Source organism: Toxorhynchites rutilus, chromosome 2 (assembly GCF_029784135.1).
Source record: "Toxorhynchites rutilus septentrionalis strain SRP chromosome 2, ASM2978413v1, whole genome shotgun sequence".
Lineage (NCBI taxonomy): Eukaryota > Metazoa > Arthropoda > Insecta > Diptera > Culicidae > Toxorhynchites > Toxorhynchites rutilus.
The window spans coordinates 145,659,362-145,681,173 of NC_073745.1; the positions used below are offsets into that span (position 1 = coordinate 145,659,362).

The window sequence follows — 21,812 nt, forward strand, 5'->3', positions numbered from 1 at the left end:
AGAGCTAATTCGTCGGTCCGAAGCGTGAATAAACTTGTTCTAAATTGTTCTCGCGGCGAAGCTTTTATTTCGTGGCCTAATTCCTCTTAGAATTAAATTACTCGAACACGTACCAAGATGAAATGTCAAACTAAGCCGAACGTAAACACCACGTTATTGTTTAAACAGGCCGCTGAAAATACATATCGCTACATGAGATACGCAATCCCTTATAATCTTTTAGAGATTATATAGATGGTATAATTTTTATTCATCACCTTATCAAATATATCATTCTGCATTTGCAAGCGAATGCAAGTGTCTAGTCACTTGAGCTCTCTTCTTATCGAACAATTCTGTAATCTTATCGAAGCTAGCAGTTAGTGCCGTAACAAACGTTGAAATGAATGGTCAGGAAATAGAGGAAGCGTTCCAGTTGGCATCCACTCTCACAAAACAGTGTGGCTCAATAGTTTTGAAAGGCTTTCGGAACGTTTCAAAAACTGTGCAATGTAAGGGAAACCATTGGGACGTACTTACGGAGTATGACCGAAGAGTTGAGGATGTGCTTGTGAAGGGTCTACTTGAACGTTTTCCCGATCACCGTATTCTGGGCGAAGAGAGTGTAAGTGAGGTAAACCTGAGAGAACCGCTGGATGGGAGACCAACCTGGATTATTGATCCCATCGATGGAACCAATAACTTTGTGAAGGTGATTAAGTTCATCGCGATATCGGTCGCCCTAGTTGTGGATGGTGATTTGAAGATTGGCATCGTATTTAATCCGTGTTCGGACGAGTTCTTCTCGGCTGTTAGGGGTAAAGGAGCTTACCTGAATGAAGGGAAAATACAAACTAGCGGAATAGGAGAAGTAAAATTTCTCATTACAATTTTACTGTAAACATTTACGTGATCTGTCTTTCCTCTTCCTTCAAGCTTAAAAAGGCTCTGGTCGCACACGAATCTTCAATTGCTTGCTACGCGTCTGCTCGTCCGTACATCTTTGGTCGTGGATTGGAATTCATCAAAGAATGCATCGGACTACGGGCGATGGGATCAGCGGCCCTAACGTTGGCTTATATTGCTAACGGTAACATCGATTGCTATGCAATCGATTACCTTAAACCGTGGGACATTGCTGCAGGAGCTCTGTTAGTTCAAGAGGCTGGTGGTGTTGTCATAAACATCAAGGGAGGAAAATATGATATTCTTAAGCCGGACGTGATTGCAGCTAGTTGTGAGAAATTAGCTCAGCGTATACTGGAAATAGTCCAGAAGGTTGAAGTGGATGTGACTAAAGGTCAACTGTCATAGGAAAAAGATTCGTTGTATTGGGTAATTCTTACTTTCTGAAGAAATGCATGGTCTATTCATCGAAATAGATGAAATAAACAAAAGATTGAAGAAAACTCAAAAGTGTATGTTATCTTAGACGTTTTTTAACATTTTATTCTCGAAATGTATGATAAACTTCATTGTTCGTATCAACAAAATTAAAGCTCTCCAACAGCAACCAAAGTTAATGTTTAGCACATATTCTGGCATCCCGATTTATTACATTAAATGAGCTGAAAGATAACATAAAATGTTCTACTCCCCAATACATGTATATCATTTGTATAATATATATGCTAGAGCCAATATGAGGGAGCGAAACAGGAGACACATTTAAATGAAAGCCCAGACAGAGAAAGATATATTCTCGTTCATGTTCTTCTTTATCGGCTTAGAAAACACCTTCCAACTTCATTTTATGATGAGGTGTAATATTATCAAGCTCCTTCATAATAGCGCTGGCAGCTATATGGATAGCGTGGTCGTGTAAAGCAACTTCGCATTCCAGCCGGCCTTGGTTCGATCCCCATTGACGTCGTCTGGACTTTTTTTTTGCACAATCCCAAATGAAAAGAGAAAAGAAAACAGAAAGAGATGTCTGCTCGCATACATACAAACCATTTTTAAGCTTCGAAATAGCTCATTATTTGCGCATTTGACTCTCATGACCAGGAAATGGCATCTTTTCTGCCAAAGATGGCATGTTTTCTGCCAACGCTAGTTTGGGTGTACTATTCGTTCTTTGGCACCCAACTCCTATCTTTTTTAACTTCGCTGCAATATCATTTTGAGCAGTTCCTGATGAACCATCAATTATAGTCTTGAAAGCCACGATTTATACTATATTGTGCCTAAAATAGTGATTTAAATTTCTCCTTAAAGTTGAAATATTTTTTTAATTTTTGAAATTGCAAAGAAGGTAACTATATATGTCAGTGATTTTTTTGTTGAAGAGGCAACACTGGTTACGGTTGAATTGACTTCGGGAGCGTGTAGAGCGTAGTTTTTTGTTTCAGAACACCTGTCAGTATTGTCCCTACACTCGTTTATAGCGGATGAGTACAGGTAAACTTCGATATAACGTACTTTTCACTTTCAAAATTGTACGTTGTATCGAATTGTACGTTATATCGAAGCATAATAAAGTACTCACAAACGTAGTCTATTGTATTGCTGTTTTAGTACAGTTAATGAATAACTTCAATCAGAATACGAAGCCAGCCTTTCTCATGATGTTTCCCTTCGTACTGTTGATTAAAGTTTGATTCATTTAGAATCCGGAATCAAAAAACCCGCTATATTTCGGGATTGATTGAAGGTACAAAACTTGTTTTAGCATCACAATACAGATAATTCATTGTTCTATCAGAAAATAAATATTGAAAAAGAATTTCCTTTACACTTTGGAAATGTACGTTATATCGAGTGACGTTATATCGAGGGTACGTTATAACGAGGGTACGTTATATCGAAGTTTCCCTGTATATGTGTTTTGAAATCGTGTTGGTTTTCGACTCCGAAGTTTTCGCTATGTGTGACGTGACGTTAAAAAATGAACAACGTTGTGCGATAAAATTTTGCCATTGCTTGTGTAAATCCGCGCCACAGACAGTCGATATGATGAAAGAATAATTTTTCGATGGTACTCAAGCTTCAAAAATGGTCTAGAATCGGGTGAACTGATTCCTCACGGAGGAAGGACCCGAACCTCCTGTACGAAGGTCAATATCAACGCGATATGGACTTTTGTGCAAGAAGATAGGGCTATTAGTGTAGAACGAATAGCCGAGATCATGAACATATCCATAGGTTCGACACACAACATCTTAGCGACCGAATAACACTTGGATATAGCACCACTATAACGCGACGCCGCATACCGCTCGAATTGTAACCGAGTACCTGGAGAAAAACGACATTCAAGCTATGCCACACCCTCCTTACTCCCCAGATTTGGCTCCCTGTTATTTTTTGTTGTTTCCTGAGCTGAAAAAACACCTTAGAGGCCGTCGATTCACCAAGAATATATCAGTAGTAGAAGCATAGGAGGCGATTTTCAAGAAGCTCGGAGAAAACTTGTGGAAAACTCGCGGGGAATCGTGTATTTTATCGGAAGGGAAGTACTATGAAAGCCTGATTGATTTTTTTGAACAAGTGCATTTTTCGATTTTTCGTGATTTTACTGACAGTTGTTTCTGAATGCTTCTCGTATAATCGAGTCTAACACTTAATATAATCAAATCCAATCTGTGAGGGGAATGTTTGGAAAGCACCAAAGTATTATATTTTCTTTCTTTCGATCTTATTACTGTCTCCCTTTTTTCCTTCCTTTCTTTTTTTTTCTTTTTTTTATTATTTATTTATGTCTATCTTTTTTCTTTCTTTCCTTCTTTCTTTTTTTTCTTTCTTCTTTTCTCTCTCTCTCTCCTTTTTTCTCTTATTCTCTCTTTTTGTCTTTCTTTTATTTTTTATTTTTTCCTTTTATTCTTCCTTTCTTCCTTTCTCTCTCTCTATTTGTTAAAAGAGACTTCAAATCATTTGTTTGATTTTCCTCAACAATTATTGCGAATTTTGAATTTGTAATTGAGTTTTTTTTCGTATATTTAGTATATTTACAAACAATATTTCTTGATTTTTTTTTTTGCTTTGTCTTGGAAGTTCAGTGAATTTACGTGTAGTCGTCTTTCTGCTTATTAAGATAAGACCAGGGGTTAATTTGAAACTTGAACTTGAGGAGTATTCTAGTATTGTTTGTGAAAATCGAAAAATGTTGATAGGAGATTTTTGCTCCATTGTTAAAAACGATATTTATGGAACTTTGCACGATTCAAATTATTACAAACACAAATTGTTCTATGAGATACATATTTTAACATTCATTTAGTGACTTTCGAAGAAAAACCAACCAAGATCGATTGATTGATCTTCTATTCGTCTCCGTTGAATTTACTTTTTACTATAAAATTCCTAGTATTTTTAACAAAACTCATCATTATAATATCAGATCATTTTCAGACACAATTCTCGTTCAATATTTTTCAACCACTTGCAAATAACATGTTTCTCCGTTACATGGAATAAATGTTTTATACAGAAAATATGATAGAATAAAGACAGCTTTAAATCAGACAATTCCTTCCTCGAGTTCTGCTTTTATCAACACATCCGGCGATCCTTTTTTTTTTGCTATAGATAGAAGAAGATTTTCTCATACCCAAGAACCCTCACATCTCAAATTGTGCTTGATTAGTTTTCGAGTTATGCCGAAATTCGTGTTTCATTTGTATGGCAGCTCACCCTTAGAGAGCGGGAGGAGTGTCTAACCATCATAGAAATATTTATTGCATCCTAAAACCTCCACATGCTAAAGTTGGTCTCGTTTGCTTGATTAATCCTCGAGTAATGCAGAAATTTGTGTTTCATTTGTATGACAGCCCTCCCTTAGAGAGGGGGGGGGGGGGGTGGAGAGTCTAACCATCATAGAAATATTTATTGCACCCTAAACCCTTCACATACAAAATTTGGTTTCATTTGCTTGATGAATCCTCGAGTAATGCAAAAATTTGTGTTTCATGTGTTTGTATGAAGTTTCTTTCAAGCTCGCTAAGCCAACACTAAACCTACCACGGCGGGGTCAAATAACCCCTCTTGAATTTCTTTCAAAATATACAAGCTATACAAGTAACATTATCTCATCGTCATTTGTCTTTACTACTTTTCTTAAAAAAATCATCAGTGTATTCTTCAATATTTACTCCTTATCAAATTGTGCGAAATAATACATTTTGAGATTTACATACTAATATTTCAATGAAGGGTCATTTGACCCGCTGTGGTAGGAATAGGCATACATGAATATCGATAGGTTTATAGTTAATATTTCACTTCTGCTTTGCTTATACGCGTCAGTGCAAGCTTTGCGCTGAGCTTCTTTTATTCATATTCTGAGAATGCTTCCTGGAGCAAAAAATTTTTCACGTCCGTTCGGTAAGATAAATATGAAAATTCGAAAAATTGCCAAAATGGCGGCCATTTATATTAAAAATTATTTATATTTCATGAAAAATCGCTGTTTAGATGCTCATAAAAAATTGAAAAAATGGATATTAGAAAACGGCTATGTAACACTTTAGATAACTACTCATTTTTACATGCTGATAAATAATTTCAGCCAAATCGGTCGAGAAGATCATGAGATATCGATACCACCTGCGGAAAAAAATAGTTTCGAGAAAAACATTGTATACATTGTAACATCGCTCGGAAATCCTCAATTAATTTATGCTTCTGCTCCGGCATTCGCACATCGGTTGTCATATTCAAATGCCCGAGCAAAACGTTGTTTACTTGACCAATGGATGTACCGAAGGCTCTGCTATTTCACGCATCTTCACGTTCCTGGTTTTTGTTGTTTTTTAATTCAGAACCATCAAATGGATTTTTTATGTTTTCCGGTACAGTGGCCTCTGAGGGACATCTACAGCCCTTGGCGACCACGGTTACGTTTGAAGTCAGCAAACCAGTGTTTCACATTTGAAGCAGATGTTGACACGTTGAGCCCAGCGTCGGTCCCTAGGTGACTGGGTTATAAAATAATAAAATAAAAATATATATGGTTTGTTTTCGGAGGTTTTACCAAATTTGTCTGCTTTCTAGTCGAGTTGCTAACTATCTTCTATTCATACAATAAGTATATTTAGGAACTGGGACCGACACTGATATTGTGCATATGTTTTTGATACGCGCTGAATGGAAAGAGCAGCAGGAAAAATTCGAGGCTTAACGTGTTAAATAACACACCCTTGGTTTGGAGAGTTATTCATTAGGAAACAATGTTTCATGTAAATGAAGAACCACGAACTATAAACAAAATTTTATGGAATCAAATTAGTAAGGCCTGCCCTTCATTACCCTTATTATCCATATCATTAGGGCGGAAGCAAAAAGATTCTGATGTTGTTCTTTTTTCGTATTTGGATTTACGTCATCGTCGTATCATAAAAAAATATGCATATTTTAAAACTGTTTATCTAGCACTCTTACCTGGAAGTAAACATGAATGTTCTTTTCGGTCTTACATCCAAATTTCACGAATTTTCTTATTATTACACAGATTGCGCTGCTGATCGAATGATGTTTGAAACGATTACAATCATAACTGAGTGTAATCTCGATGGTAATCCATCGCAAACAGGAGTGCATCTCACTGCCCTTACCCCTCTTTATTATACAGTCACAGATGACAGAGATAATCGTTTTTTGTAATCCCTCGTTTACACGCCACACCACCAGGCAGACATAATAATTGGATGAATGTAATGTTTGGGGACATAAAATTACAACTGTAACATTGCACTATGGGACGAGCGTTCTCGAAATATATGTTTTGGTGTGTGTCCCAGAAGATAATGAAGCTTCCGAAAACATTCCCAACAGGTCCCTTATCTCTTCGGATGTTAGTCTGGTTTTGAATCGTTTTGCACAATTTCTCGACTCTTCGTTTCCCCCGCTTCCGAGAGATAAAAAATAGCATTGTGCATGTGATACATACACTGTGTAGTTCCCCATAGTTTGTTCGATTTTAATGGCTTACATTGTGTGGCCAGCGAACATAACGACAAGATAATTTAATAGAGCAATACATAGTCTCTTCCGTGTTAGTTTCTTGTAGATATCAGGTACATGGCGTTGGCGAACTCGATGGTAATAATGATGCTGAAATGAGTATTTTAATTGGAAGACCTGCGAAGTGAAATCATACCATCCATGTGAAGAAAAAGAAATGCCTCAGCTGCTGTTATGAAAAAGTATACCAGTTTCAATTACGGAAGAAAAGTGTTTCCTTGTTAGCATCTCTTTCCGTTTCCACCCCAATATCGGCAGCGGGTGCTGATGAAATTGCCATCATCATCTCGTGCCGTTTGCGGCGAATGTATTCCATCGCGTCTACCAGCTATTTGCACTATTCCCGGAAATTGCTTTTCCTTTCGATTTACGCTGCTCTCGGGGAGGATTGACGCGGCACACGACTAGACAGTGCCACTGTGGTAACAACAATCCGTGGGCACGAAACTACATCTACTGTAAGGGGATGATATTTTCAACACTGCTGATCCGAGGACGGATTATTTGTATGAATTGCGTTGCGATTCCACAACTGCTGAGAGGCATCAAACACCGTGCGTTTCCTCCAATATCGCTCACAAACAACCGAGTGTCTTCGTTAGAGTAATACATGGGATGATTCAAGAGCATTTCCATGTCCAAATGACGGTTCAATCAAATTCCAGTGGAGGCTCCTAGTTGAAGCAAATTTTGCATGCGGCTGGAGAGATTGAGAATGTTTTACGAGTTGAAATATGTTTTAAGGCAAACGTATTTTTTAAGAGAACGTGTAAAGTGAATGATGTTGGTTTGTCCAGTCGAAAATATGATCTTGGTTTGTCTGGTTCAGCGCACCTGTGACAAATCAGGTATTCAAATGTTCCAAAACATAGAAATAAAATTGTCTTTTTCATGATTTACGGTAGTTAAATGTAATATTTTTACGGATTCACGCGTTTTAAAGGTATAAAAGGTAACAATCAACGTTGTATTGGTGACAATGCACCCCTCGTTTGAGCTAACTTTTAATCAATCATCAGATGATTATTTGGTACGACCTTTTCTGGATTATACCTGTTACAAATATGGTATACATCATGCTTGCACGCCATTTGTATCAGATATATATATCAGGTTGGGGAAATAGTAGTCCATTATTTTTGGGTGAAATCCAAAATATTTTTTAATATGCTTCGGATTTCTAAATTTAGTGTATTGCACTAAAAACATTCAAATAGTTAATATTAAACAAAAATAAAACATAAAAAAATAGTTGCACGTATTTTACTGTTACAATATCGGTACCATTACCACTTTGCGGACCGCTCACGAGTTTTCTCGTTTTCGCGTTCCTTCTCTGCGGACTTGTGTGAAATTAACGGATAAAAGTTTTTGTTGCGTGCAAGTTTCTGTCCAACGTCTTGCTGGATTTAATGAATAATGAATTATTTCAGTTGAAATAAATTGATTGTTTATCAAGTAACTTTCGAAATCATGCTCGTTGGATAGAGAATTGAATCGTTTATCTTTCCACATAGTTCTTTTTTTTCTTGATCGTGACAGAGAAGAGTTATAGACCGAATCGTGAGCATGGGTCAATATAGGGAAATATACATAATTTTGAAAATCCAAAAAAGTTGTTCGAATAGAGTTATCGAAGTTATTCAATAGAGAAATCTTTTACCTATCTTCCAGCCACAATTTTATTAATCGAAAAAGGGTATTAGAAAAGTTATGGGCCGAGTTGTATGGAAGAAATTAATTATTTTAAACAAAATTGAAGGAAAGTTATTTGAAAGGACCCAAAACATATTCTCGAGATAGTACTTATTTTTTTTCCCCCATTTATTTATTTAAGGCTCATTAGCATTTTAGCTGTAACAGAGCCGAATTTTAATCGTGTACATGTCACATGGTTATCATATATCTATAATTAGCACGTTACACAGTTGCCATTCGCCAGTATTCCTTCTATACCATTACATATGGTACATTCACACAGTAGCCATTTAGGCGTAAGAGTATTCTTTCTGTTCTTCCATTATCCAGTGGGACCACCGGACAGCGGAGACAGTTGATTGATCATTGTTGAGTTATTTGTAGAACAGCAGCCCGATGTGTCTTGCAGAGCAGAGCAGTTGTATGGATAAATCGATCTTATTTCGACCGTGGATCGATCTCCATCGTTGATGATTGTTGCGTGGACGTAGCTATTCTGTAACAACACAAAGATGGTCAATGAGGGTCCTGAGTTTTGAACTCACGATCGATCGCTTACTAAGCGAACGCGCAACCAATGTGGCTACGGAGACCCCCTTAGTACTTATTTGATATAGATTATTTTTATGTATCTTTAGCAAAATTTCCATTGGTCGGAATAGGGTCTAAGAAAAGTTATAGCTCAAAACCTATACAACTTGTTTGGGGGAAATTAATTAATTTAAAGAAAATTTAAAAAAATTATTTGAAAGGACCCAAAACACATTTCTGAGATAATACTCATTGGATAGAGAATACTTTTATCCATTTTCAACCAAATTTCGTTCGCCGGAAAAGAATCTGAGAGAAGGTATGGGCCAAAATGTATGTAAGTTGTAGGAGGGAAATTAATAAATTTAACGTGAATGGAAATAAAACTTTTTCACACTCGAGAAAAAAACTGAACAAACAGAGTGCGAAGTCGAAATTTTTAGGCAATTTTTGGCAATGCTTTAAAATCGTGGAATATCAACGCATGAAGATGGGACATAAATCACTTTAAAGCATAATATTCATGGATTTACACGGAATATTTCACAGAGAAATTAGTATTTAGATGTATGTAAATCGATTTCTTTCTGTTTTTCAATGATAGCAAATCCAATTAATGTTATCAACTATCTTCCATTAGATTTCTATAACGTTGCTGTGGAACCGAAAAATTTCGAACTCGTATTTGATAATAAATAGTTCAATAAACAATCATCGAAAAACAGTTTTGAAAACTCTAATAAATTTTATACACCCAGGATATTTTACGCGGGGGATAGAATTTTGTTATAATTTGTTGCGGTACACCATAGTCGATAATCGACTATGGTTCACGTTGGGACCATCCATCGACACCTGAAGAAGCTTGTTTAAAGGGATATTTCCCAGGCCTTCTTTAAAAGCTGCATGTAAATCTGTTGCTCGAGATCGTCCCAAGAACATTGAGGTCATGTAACGAGTTACCACCTCCTTCTTTTCTTCATCCCAAAATCTGACATTTAGATCCATTTGCTGCTTTTTTGTAGTCTTATTTAAGGACTCGTCAAAACCAACGACAATGCAGTTTGTATTATGCAGAGTTTTATCGAGCTCAGATTTATAATAGGGGGCAATGCCAAACAGCATCATGTAGCTCATTTTATCACGGCCTAGTTGAACCTTCTCAGCAATCTGGCTATCATGAAACATTGTTCTCAATACTACCATGTCCTTTTCAGCTGTGCGAAGTGATTTGTGACACATAACTGTTTCCAAACACCACAGGATCTCAGCTTTGATGGTATCGTTTTTCAGCATGAATTTATCGATAGTTTTCGAAGGAGGTAGAATGCTCGCAGAGGAAACTGAAGGAATCGCAACAGTAGGTACTGATTCCACAGGTGGATGATCATTTCTAGCACAACTGAATCCGATATTCTTGGAAGTGCCTGGTTCGAACGTTTGGTGTGAATCACTCATTAGATATTTGAAAATATTTCCGGCTGTGGTTCGTTGACTATGCTTCTTTGATTTCATATGACTTTTGAGAGCCTGTTTGCCCATGTTGCTGAGAACTATTTCACAGGAACATACAGAACAGTATGCGCATCCTAGCTTAGTGTCAATTCGTTTCAACCATGATGAAAACTCCGGGTCATGCAACCAAACGCCTTGGAACGTGGTTTTGCTTGCCATTTCGAACTAAGTTCTACTAGATTTCCTATGATAAAGATAATAATTATCAGTAAAAAAGGTCACTGTAAATTGTCAGTACACTACACCTTCGCTTCAGTTGATAGTCGGGGAAGAATGCCAGACAACCTTATGATTTTATCGTACCTCTCTGCTAAAATAATGAATAAATTATTTTACTGTATTCACCGATTATAAAATTGGCTCACCCACCTCAACTTTAACACAAAGCGAGCATCAACAATCACTTCCATTAAATGAAATTCAAACTTAAATTTTTGCAGTTCTGTTTCTGCCTACGAGCACCAACAGTCGCTTCCGTTGAACGAAATTCAAACTTAAATTCTTGCAGTTCTATTTCTTCTTACGCAAACACATCTTTCAAATGGTCGAAAAAACAGCCCCGTGACATCGCCTATCTTACTGGCTGTGCTCGGAAAGCGCAAATATATCAGCTGTCAGTTGCATTCAACAATTGTCAAACTGGTGCTCGAGATGATGGTATCTGATAAATAACGGCTTAACACGGAGTTGGCAAAAACTGCACGAAAGTAAAAGACTTCTACTTTCGCGCCATTTTCACAGACAAAAACAAACAACATACACTGAAGTAAATGTACACATAAAACCTGGAAGGCTAAAAACTTTTATATTTTATATCCAACGAATTTCATTTTTCCCTGATTGTGGTAAAATTCCCTGATTTTCCCTGATTTTCCCTGACCATATTTGAATTCCCTGATATTCCCTGATTTTCAAGGATTTTCAAGGTAGTCGACACCCTGTAGAATATCTAAGATATTCTTTGTATATTTTCTTAAATTTTCATTCCCTAGCCTATTGAGGGAAAAAAAGGAAAACTCATTTTTTCACTATAGCTCATATAGTGAACCATATAGGAGAATATCTTGAAACATTGAATTTTTTTTTTGAGGATTTAGAAATTCAGTACTACTATAATTCGTATTTAAATGTGTTCCTACCCCTTCTATAGACATGTTTGATTTTTTCCGATAATAATATGATATATCGGAAAAAAATCAAACATGTCTATAGAAGGGGTAGGAACACTTTAAATACGAATTATAGTAGTACTGAATTTCTAAATCCTCAAAAAAAAATTCAATGTTTCAAGATATTTTTAGTACATATTTTTTTTAGGAATTTAGTTTTAGATTATATTTCTCGATATACCATAGTAAAATGCACTTTCAGTATTTTTTCAATTTTTTATCACGAAGCTATTGAGAATGGCGTGCTAAAAATTGAAAGGTACGTTTTTCGCCATAGATCCTATGGTGAATTACATAGGGATTCGAAAAATAGTCAAAATTTCTGTACAATAGAAATTTTTACTTCCTTTTTACTTTTTACTTTCTTACCCAGCCAGACCCTTTCCTCCGTATAACTCGTGAACGTTTTGGCCAATAACATTTCTCATACCCTTTTCGGACCAATGAACATTTGGTTAAAGATAAATAAAAATATTCTTCAACGAATGAGAACTATCTCGGAAATGTGTTTTGGGTCTTTTCAAATAACAAAACTTTCTTTAAATTTATTTATTTCACCCATACAAGCTGTAAAGGTTGTGGCCTATAACTTTTCTTAGACCTTTTTCCGACCAATGAAAATTTGGCTAAAGATAAGTAAAAATATTCTTTATCGAACTATCTCGAGAATGTGTTTTCGGTCCTTTCAAATAACTTTTTTCAATTTTCTTTAGAATAATTAATTTCTTCCATACAACTTGGGCTATAACTTTTCTCAGACTCTTCTCCGATTAATAAAATTGTGGCTGGAAGATATTAGAATATATTTGTCTATCGAATAACTTCGATAACTCTATTCGAACAACTTTTTTTTTCATTTTCAAAATTCTGAAATTTTTCCTTTATTGACCAATGCTCTCGTTTCAGTCTATAACTTTTCTCTGTCACGATCAAGAAAAAAAACTATGTGGAAAGATGAATGATTCAATTCTCTATCTAATGAGCATGAGTTTGATGGTTGTTACTTGATAAACAATCAATTTATTTCAACTGAAATAATTCATTATTCATTAAATCTAGCAAGACGTTGGACAGAAACTTGCACGCAACAAAAACTTTTATCCGCTGAACATAGAGGCGAATGAACTGCAAACTTTAAAGCCTCTTAAAAACTTGCAAGCGCTTGCTTTGCTTCACACATGCCAAAACGTGCGGTCCCAGGCGTAAATAATGGATTACTTTTTCCCCAGCCTAATATCTAAATCATGTAATTAATTCATTTCGATGACCTCAATTCTGATCATGGTTCGCCCGATACACTGATGTTGGTTTGTCTACATGACTATTATGATAACCGCTTGGCGCGCTGCAGTTTGTTTATGTTGTTCTTCGTGCGTAGTAGAAATAAAGTTTCTTTGTGTTGAGTACTGTTCACCTTTAAAATGCAATAAAATGGAATATTCTGAAGAAAGAAACGAATGGATCAATATGATGACAGCAAACAATATGAGAAATGCAACATCTACCGTTTTGCCTCAAATTCCAAACAATCAAGCCTCGATGGCCATTAAACAGTGGTTCATAACTAAAAATGAAACTGTTTCGCGAAATTAAATTGATTTGTGACTACAATAAAAATAATTTTCAAATTTTTAGCTGGTCTTTTTTCGAAAAATGTTATAAGTATTGAATCGAAAAGAAGTCTTAAATTTTCAAACATAAAAATAAAACTGAAAATGTTCAGAAAGTGTTTATCAAAGTGAATTTTATTTAAGAATATTAAGTTTACATAGCAATGAAATGAAAAAATCAATCCTATTGTTGATTTATAAAAAATTATCGAACTCATCAAATTCTGCACAGTAGTCTTTGTGCACTTTCTGGACGCTGCAGACTAATTCTTCTTGATCTCTGACATATTTTTAGACACTGTACCTTCCTTCTTGAACTTGGCCTTGACAATTGCCCAGTAACGTTCAATTGGCCGCTGCTGTGGACAGTTTGTTGGGGTGAGGTCTTTTTTGACGAACATGATGTTGTTTTCGAAAACCATTGTAGAGTGGATTTGGCATCATTTTCCGATGCCAAAACCGGCCAGAATAGAGGAGGAACCTCGTGCTTTCTATAAAATGGAATCAATCTATTTTTGAAGCATTCTTCCTCGTACATTGAGGCATTTGTAGTCCCTTTTGTAAAAAAAGTTGACGATTGCATGCCACACATGCAAATGGCTTGCCAAAGGAGCACTTTTTGGCCGAATTTTTCCATCGCAATAGTCCGTATCCGGTACAATCGATTTGATATAAAACTAAGGTCCCGGCAGCGTTCTGGAATCTTCTTTGACGTATTTTTTCGTCATCCATGAGAATGCACTGGTTGGGATTGTTCAATATACGCTCATTTTACTTTCGAGCTCGTGTTTTAGCGCGATTTTTCTGCTCCGGTGTTTGTTTGACCACTTTTTGCTTTTTATAGGTCTTTAGACCATGTCTCTGTTTAATCCGCTGAATCATCCTAACACTGGTTTTCAACTTCTTGGCCAAATCACGAATAGATGCAGACCTGTCCATCTGAATATAATTTACAACTTTTCGGTCCAATTCGGGATTACTTGGTCTAGGTTTTCGTCCACTTCTGCTGAGATCCTCGAAAGAACACTCGTAACAGAACTTTGCGACGATTCGTTTAACATTTTATGGACAAACTTTGATTTTTTTTGCTGTTTTGGGGTATGTAACATCCTTTTCGGTGCACCAAATGTGCAAAATGTTCTTTTTAGTTTCCGAATCAACCCGCGGCATTTCGAAAACAACTTTATGACCGCGACTAAATGACTTGAATTTTGATTTTTGACATGTACACAAAGTGTACTCTGATTACAATCTACTGATACTGAATCTGAATTCCTCAATCCACTTTTCCGGTAGCTTTGTCTTTTTCCAAACTATGGAAATAGCCTAAAATAGTACATATTCGTGCCTAGGTAAATGCGTATGTTTATGATGACTAAGGATACCTCCTGCCTATGAGGAAATGAACGAATTTGTTCGTCGTTCTTTGATCCGATGATATTCAAGTGGCTTTGTGAATTTTCTTGCGGTCGTCACATTTCATTCTTCCGCTGCATCTCTCAAGAGCAGGCGCTCTTTGAGCCGCTACTCCTGAAGAAGGGATGCACCGAGGATTTGGGCTAAAACGTTTATAGCGGCGTTGACTCGCTTCTCAGAAGCAGTTAAGGGGATTTTTTGGGCCCTCTATTCAATTCTATATTTTAACGCGATATGTAGTGCTCAAAAACCAAGTACATCAGTGCAGAACCTAAAAACAATCGTTGTTTTCAATCATGATATTGCTCTGATTAATGGTACTATGCCGGATGTAAACTTTATAGACCAGAGCTTGCCCCTTCTGACCACCATTTGTAGCGTTACCTAGTGGTCTAGACAACTGGCTTTTTTCCAATATCAAAAGACACAACTCTTCTCTTGAACGTACAACTCCCGACTCTTTATTTTAATCCCACTAAATATAAATTAAACTAACACTATACGTACCTTAGTCTACAATCCAATTCTATATAAAAATTCCTACGGGAGATGCTTGGAGTCGCTTTTAGGAAGAGGTAAAAAAAATAATCAATTGCAATCGAATTGGCTATACACAATGGTGAACAATAATTTGTTTACGCGAAATTTTCGTCGCGCGGATAATGAACTGCCGCCACGAGCCACATAGAAACCCGAGCTTTTTTTTATATTCGTGGTACTGGAGTTGGTATCATGTGATTCCACCAAAAACGGTAGGAGAAAGAATTCCAGAACATGTATGTAATCCTTGATATTCATTTTGAATGATGTGAAAGCTATATTGGGCTTTCCGGTCGCACAGAATCCCGCTCAAATCATGCACGATCCTCCACCAAATTCCTGGTTGAGAAATACTGTTCCTCCTTCCGTAAATTACGCCAGTACCCGTTAAAACCATCAGGACCATTCAAATTGATTTTTTTTGTCACTGAAGATAACGTATGCATTGGAGAACTTTTCGTTATGGTATAGAGCAAAATGTATGCTTCCGAAAACATTCTTTGTCATAACATTCCATGTCCCACTGTCGGTTCATATGAGCTTTCGAAAAACTCAAACGACTCAGATGAGAGATAGTGTATCTTAACTAGTGATGAAACGAATAATGGTTTGGCCGGATACTGGATACCGGATATCCGGCCAACTTCGAGGCCGGCGGCCGGCTCCTTATTAGCAAACAAAGTGTAAACAAAGTGTTAAATGTAAGAAATCAATAAACAAATGTTTAAACAAAAATTTTGAACCAATATTGAGTTTTTCGTTTAGAATAAGTATGCAATTTAGCTTTGCGAAGTGGCGATATCGTAACCAATGAATTTCTACCGAGGAGCGATTATTACAACTAAAACAACGGAAAATGTACCTGATCTTATACAAACTTGACACCTGAAAAATACAAAAAAAACATTTGTTTACGCACAGCGCTTGCACACACACATGAAAATCATTCAGTGTATGGTAGTCACTAACAAGTATGGAAAAGTTCATTCGCTAATTTCTCCACACCTAATTATAAATCACTCTTGTATCTGCTTCGAATACTCATGTAGAACAGAATGCAGCAAGCAATCGTGAGATTGCACGATGGATCATTTTTCACTCTCCGACCATCTTCATTCGGGACTGAGAGTGAACATAACAAAACAAAGAATGCAAAACAACATTCGATGCATGAATACTCCGAAGGATCGCACGAAACAAAATAACGAATGAGTCAAATATACTCAATCAGATTGAATCTGCGTATATATAGGATTTTATTTTCCCTTACTCTCTTCCTTGCCAACATTCGAGCGCATTTGTTATCGGCAATGCACATGAATCTACCTTCCCGCTCACCAATAGCTTGCATTAATAAGGTCTTTTACGTTGGCTTAGATCGTTTCATACTAGAAACAAAAAAATGTCATTGCAATAGTGCACAGGAAACAACTCGATTTCAACTATCTATCTTTATTTTACTGCTGCGATCGAGGCTTCAATAATTGCTATTTGAGTGAAAAACGAATGATTTTACAGAGACACTCGCTGGCTCAAGCAAAACATTCCAATTTGATTCTATCGCCATCTAACGTCATCCCGAGAGGCAAAAGAGAGAATGCAAAATTTTCTAAGAATAGATGAGTGGAATCGAGACAGTATTTTTCCGTTTAACTCGAGAATGAACTTTGCGATGATGATAGGTGAATGTTAGGGTGGCAATGGATGTATGAAAAAATTCCATCAGCGAGTTTCAGAAACTGACCATGTACATTTTGTTTACTGGCCCAACCTGTGCAAAATTTCAGCTCAATCGGACATTATTTACGGGTGCCTCAAAGCAATCAAAGTTTTGATTTTTTGGCCACTCAGACTATGTCCCAAAAAGTCGTTTTTCGGCCAAAATTATTTTTTCGGGATAACACCTGAGTTTTATACATTTTTAGGTCATTTGGCGTCGAGAAAAAAAGTCGATTTTCTAAATTTCCTTGGAAGATTTTCGAAAATGAAAAAAGGAAAACTTTGAGAGCTGTGAGGCACCCCTAAATAATGTCCGATTGAGCTGAAACTTTTCACAGATTTTTTTTTTGGCCAATAAACAAAATGTACATGGTCGGTTTTTAAGATTTGACATGACCATTTTAGCTGCCACCCTAGTGAATGTTTTCTGTCTTAAATCAAGTGAGACATAAACGGAGAATAGAAGGGTCAGTTTTATCTGTGAATGAGTGTGGTTGAACGAATTTTGATGCGATTTCGCCCATACCTGTTCACCAATACCAATACACTAGAATATAAATCGAAGCATAGTTTGTTTACAATGACACAAACCAGCAAGATCATCCTGGTGTTATAGAAGTTGGACAGAGTGTAATATCCTGAACAGCATTTCAATCAAAATAACTTAGAAAAACTATGTTCTTTCGTAAGTTTCTTTGGAAGAAAAGTTGATCTATCTTGGAAATCAATTTATTGATTAGATGAGACAGAACTATAATTCTTATAAAATATTCTCATCTATATATCTCATCTTTCGCGATATTTTATAGCGAAATTTAATATGGTGTCCGATTGCAACTTTTCGTTATTCAAATCTTCGCAATGTTCGGGACGAAAGAAAACAATGTTCCAAAATGAAAAAAAAAACAATTGATATATCCATCGAAATCGGAGAAGGTCAATCAAACGGAGCTTCGACTGAAAATGGAGCAGTTAACGAGCAAATCTCTTTGTATCGAGGCATGACAAACATTGGAAAAACGACAGTTAATTGGAGAAAAATAGCTGCAGGGGAAATACATTTTTTTGTTGTTGCAATGTAAAAGCATTTCCCAAACTTCAAGCTGGTAGGGAATTGTTTAATCCTTTTTTCCGCCCCTATGTCCGAATAAAGCGGGCAAAACACGTAGTGGAACGATTTTCCAATGTCAACGAGATATTATATTTTTGAAAGTTTTGAAGCGAATAATTGATTAGGTTACATGAAGAACGAAGAAAAAAATTAAGAGATATTTTTTCTAGATTTAGAACCGATTAACAAATTTCACACTTGAAATCAATGATGATCAGTCGTACGTGCAGCGATTGCAACGCCTCGTTTGTCGGTTATACAGCTAAATAATAACAAACAAAAGGACGCACCGAAGATGATTGAAAATTTTTCCCCTTACTCTCGATTGCTGTTGAGAGTCCGAACCCGAAATACATGACGGGAGCAGAACTTGAATGCAAAAAAAAATTAAGCACAACATAGATTTTCATCCGATGTCGTCGTCGTTGTTTGGTTGGCAGACTCGTTCCGCCGGAAGAATGTCTGATTTGATTACGTACTAATTTGATTCGTTCGGATGATGAATAATGGCGATAACGTGACTTGGCCTCCTAAGCACTAATCCTGGGATACATTTTGCACTCTTCGTTCTCGAAGTGGAGAAACCCAACGGTGATGAGTGCAAAGCTTGGAGTAGCTTGATTATCTCCTCAGGAGGTAATCGATAAAATCCGGATAAAGAAATCTCCCCCGCCAATTGAGCAGGGAGTTCAAAGTGGACGACGATTCATATTGAACAATTTTTTCCCCTTCGTTTGCTTTCCATAAGTAAACAGTCAACCCGGAAATCATCACGGTAACTTCGAAGTTTGATAAGCAAATTTTGAATCTGCTTTTTTTCCACTTCGTATTATAGGATGGGAGGTTTTTTAGGGATACGTATATCTGTAAGAATCTGACAGAATAAGATAAAACGCTATCATTATTATTCGAAGTCAGCATAGATTTTTCAATAAATACCAGGCGTATGCCCATGGAAGGAGATTTTTTTCTAATATAAAATACACGTTTATTGTTCTTGAGTGGTTTAAACTTTCTAGATAAAATAACAACCATTGGAAGTTGCACATTTTTCCCTTTTTCAGTCAAAATGAAGCAAGATGATTGCCTTTTTGACATTCCGGTCGTTTTTAGAGCAGAGCACGGTTCAGTTCGAACTATTGTTTTCAGCAACGGTCACGTTTAACCAGTCTTCTGAAAATACACACTGCGCTGCACTCGAGTTTTATTTTCATCAGCGCGCGTTCATAACAAACACGTGTTTGCTCTTTGATCGAAGTGTACCAAACTCATAAACATGAGAGTTTGTTTTTGCGCAGAATTCAGATACAGATGCGATTCTCATTTGTGTGATGCGCGCCTTTTTTTTTACACACACACATACATCAAATTCCATCGCCCATTTTATCTTCAGTCGTCCTCGTCGTCGATAAAACAACTAAAGGGTGTGTCACATCAAATTGCATCACGGAAGAAACGCTGTAGAAATTCGCCCAGTAGACCGATCCTTTTGAAAATTTTAGACAGTAAAATAAAAACTATTAAACAACTTTTGGCATTTTCTTTTTATTCATATTTCGAGCCCAAGCCCGTATGCTCGCACCTTCCTCTTTACCCCGTCCATAAGGTTCTGTACAACGTCAGGTTGTAGTTTTTTTTGAACAGAAATCCATTGTCTCTTGAAGTCCGCCTCCGATTTGACAACTTTTGGGTTCTTCCGGAGGGCCTGCTTCATAATCGCCCAATATTTCTCTATTGGGCGAAGCTCCGGCGCGTTGGGCGGGTTCATTTCCTTTGGCACGAAGGTGACCCCGTTGGCTTAGTACCACTCCAACACGTCATTTGAATAGTGGCACGAAGCGAGATCCGGCCAGAAGATGCCCTCGTGCTGCTTCAATAGTGGTAGTAAGCGCTTCTGTAGGCACTCCTTAAGGTAAACCTGCCCGTTTACCGTGCCGGTCATCACGAAGGGGGTGCTCCGCTCTCCGCAAGAGCAGATCGCTTGCCACACCATGTACTTTTTGGCAAACTTGGATAGTTTCTGCTTGCGAATCTCCTCCGGAACGCTGAATTTGTCCTCTGCGGAGAAGAACAACAGGCCCGGCAGCTGACGAAAGTCCGCTTTGACGTAGGTTTCGTCGTCCATTACCAGGCAATGCGGCTTCGTCAGCATTTCGGTGTACAGCTTCCGGGCTCGCGTCTTCCCCACAATGTTTTGCCTTTCGCCGTGGTTAGGAGCCTTCTGAACCTTGTATGTACGCAGGCCCTCCCACTGCTTGGTCCGCTGGACGAATGAATTTGACAAATTCAGCTTATTGGCGACATCCCGGACCGAACTTCTCGGATCACGTCTAAACAGCTTAACTACGCGCTTGTGATCTTTTTCACTGACGGAGCATCCATTTTTGCCGTTCTTCACCTTCCGGTCGATGGTTAGGTTCTCGATGTATCGTTTTAGTACTCTGCTGACCGTGGATTGGACGATTCACAGCATCTTACCGATGTCCCGATGTGACAACTCCGGATTCTCGAAATGAGTGCACAGGATTAATTCACGACGCTCTTTTTCGTTCGACGACATTTTTCCAAATTTACGAAAAATTGTCAGTGAAGCATGGCCAACGTGATCTATACACTCTTATCTGATTATAAGCGAAAGCTGAAGATATAATTCCTAAAAATTAAATTTCTACAGCGTTTTTTCCGTGATGCAATTTGATGTGACACACCCTTTACGCTGCATCCATACCGATCGTATGGGGTTGTTTGAAGAAAAATAAGTCAACAGTGAAACCAAAGCAGACAAACCAGATTCAAGCGTGGTTTAGAGAGAAGGTATACAAACACGGTACACGAATACAGTACAAGAACACGGTGTGAACCTTCAAGCGAACAGTGTTGAAAACAAAACATTTAATCTATTTTTCGACGCGTTGTAGTATACCCAATCCCAAATAACAATTACAGATCTCACGTCAAGAAATATCTGCAAAACATAAAAATAAGCCTCAACATTCAGTACAAACACAAGGGATTAATAAACCAATTTACCCCGCCCTAACGGCACAGCGTGTCGCCATAGCGCTTGCGTATACAAGGAGTGAAAGTTCAATTAGTTCAATTGACTGAAGAAAACTTGTTGCACATCAGCCCCGTACCAGATTACACCTCGCTGATCACACACTGATCACACAACATTGTTTTCCTTTCCAAGCTATCTGATCTTGCGGTCGAAATGGTTGGCCGTTGATCTTCTGCGCTCAAGATTCTTGAAATATATATTTTATTCTGGGTTACGGGTACGAGCCGATGCAAAAAGGACTTTCTGTACCTAGCAAGCGAAATTTCAAATTACTTTTCCGGGTTTCTCGTTATCTGTCGGTCAAATCATGCGGAACCCTTCTTCCAACCTTCAGGATCATTAACTTTACAGAAATGGAACACGAAGCTCAATGTTGTCTATGTCGAGTTGCGTGGCAAGGTTGCCACATTTGCACAACTCGATTGGACTTGAATTGAGCGGATTACAGAATGTAAGATTGCGGTTCGTTCGGGTAATTCTGACTCGATCGGATTTGAGAATAC

The 21,812-nt window shown here is 37.4% G+C and overlaps 2 protein-coding genes across 2 annotated transcripts in view; both read left to right on the plus strand.

Moving 5' to 3' along the window:
- The window catches only part of LOC129771169 (DNA fragmentation factor subunit alpha-like), a 159,507-nt gene that overhangs the window by 42,231 nt on the left and 95,464 nt on the right, over positions 1 to 21,812 (plus strand). The window lies entirely within an intron of this gene.
- On the plus strand, positions 319 to 1,380 carry LOC129771170 (uncharacterized). Its single transcript, XM_055774584.1, has 2 exons — positions 319 to 850; positions 916 to 1,380. The coding sequence occupies exons 1-2, from the start codon at positions 383 to 385 to the stop codon at positions 1,291 to 1,293; spliced, it is 846 nt and encodes a 281-aa protein (XP_055630559.1). The 5' UTR covers positions 319 to 382; the 3' UTR covers positions 1,294 to 1,380.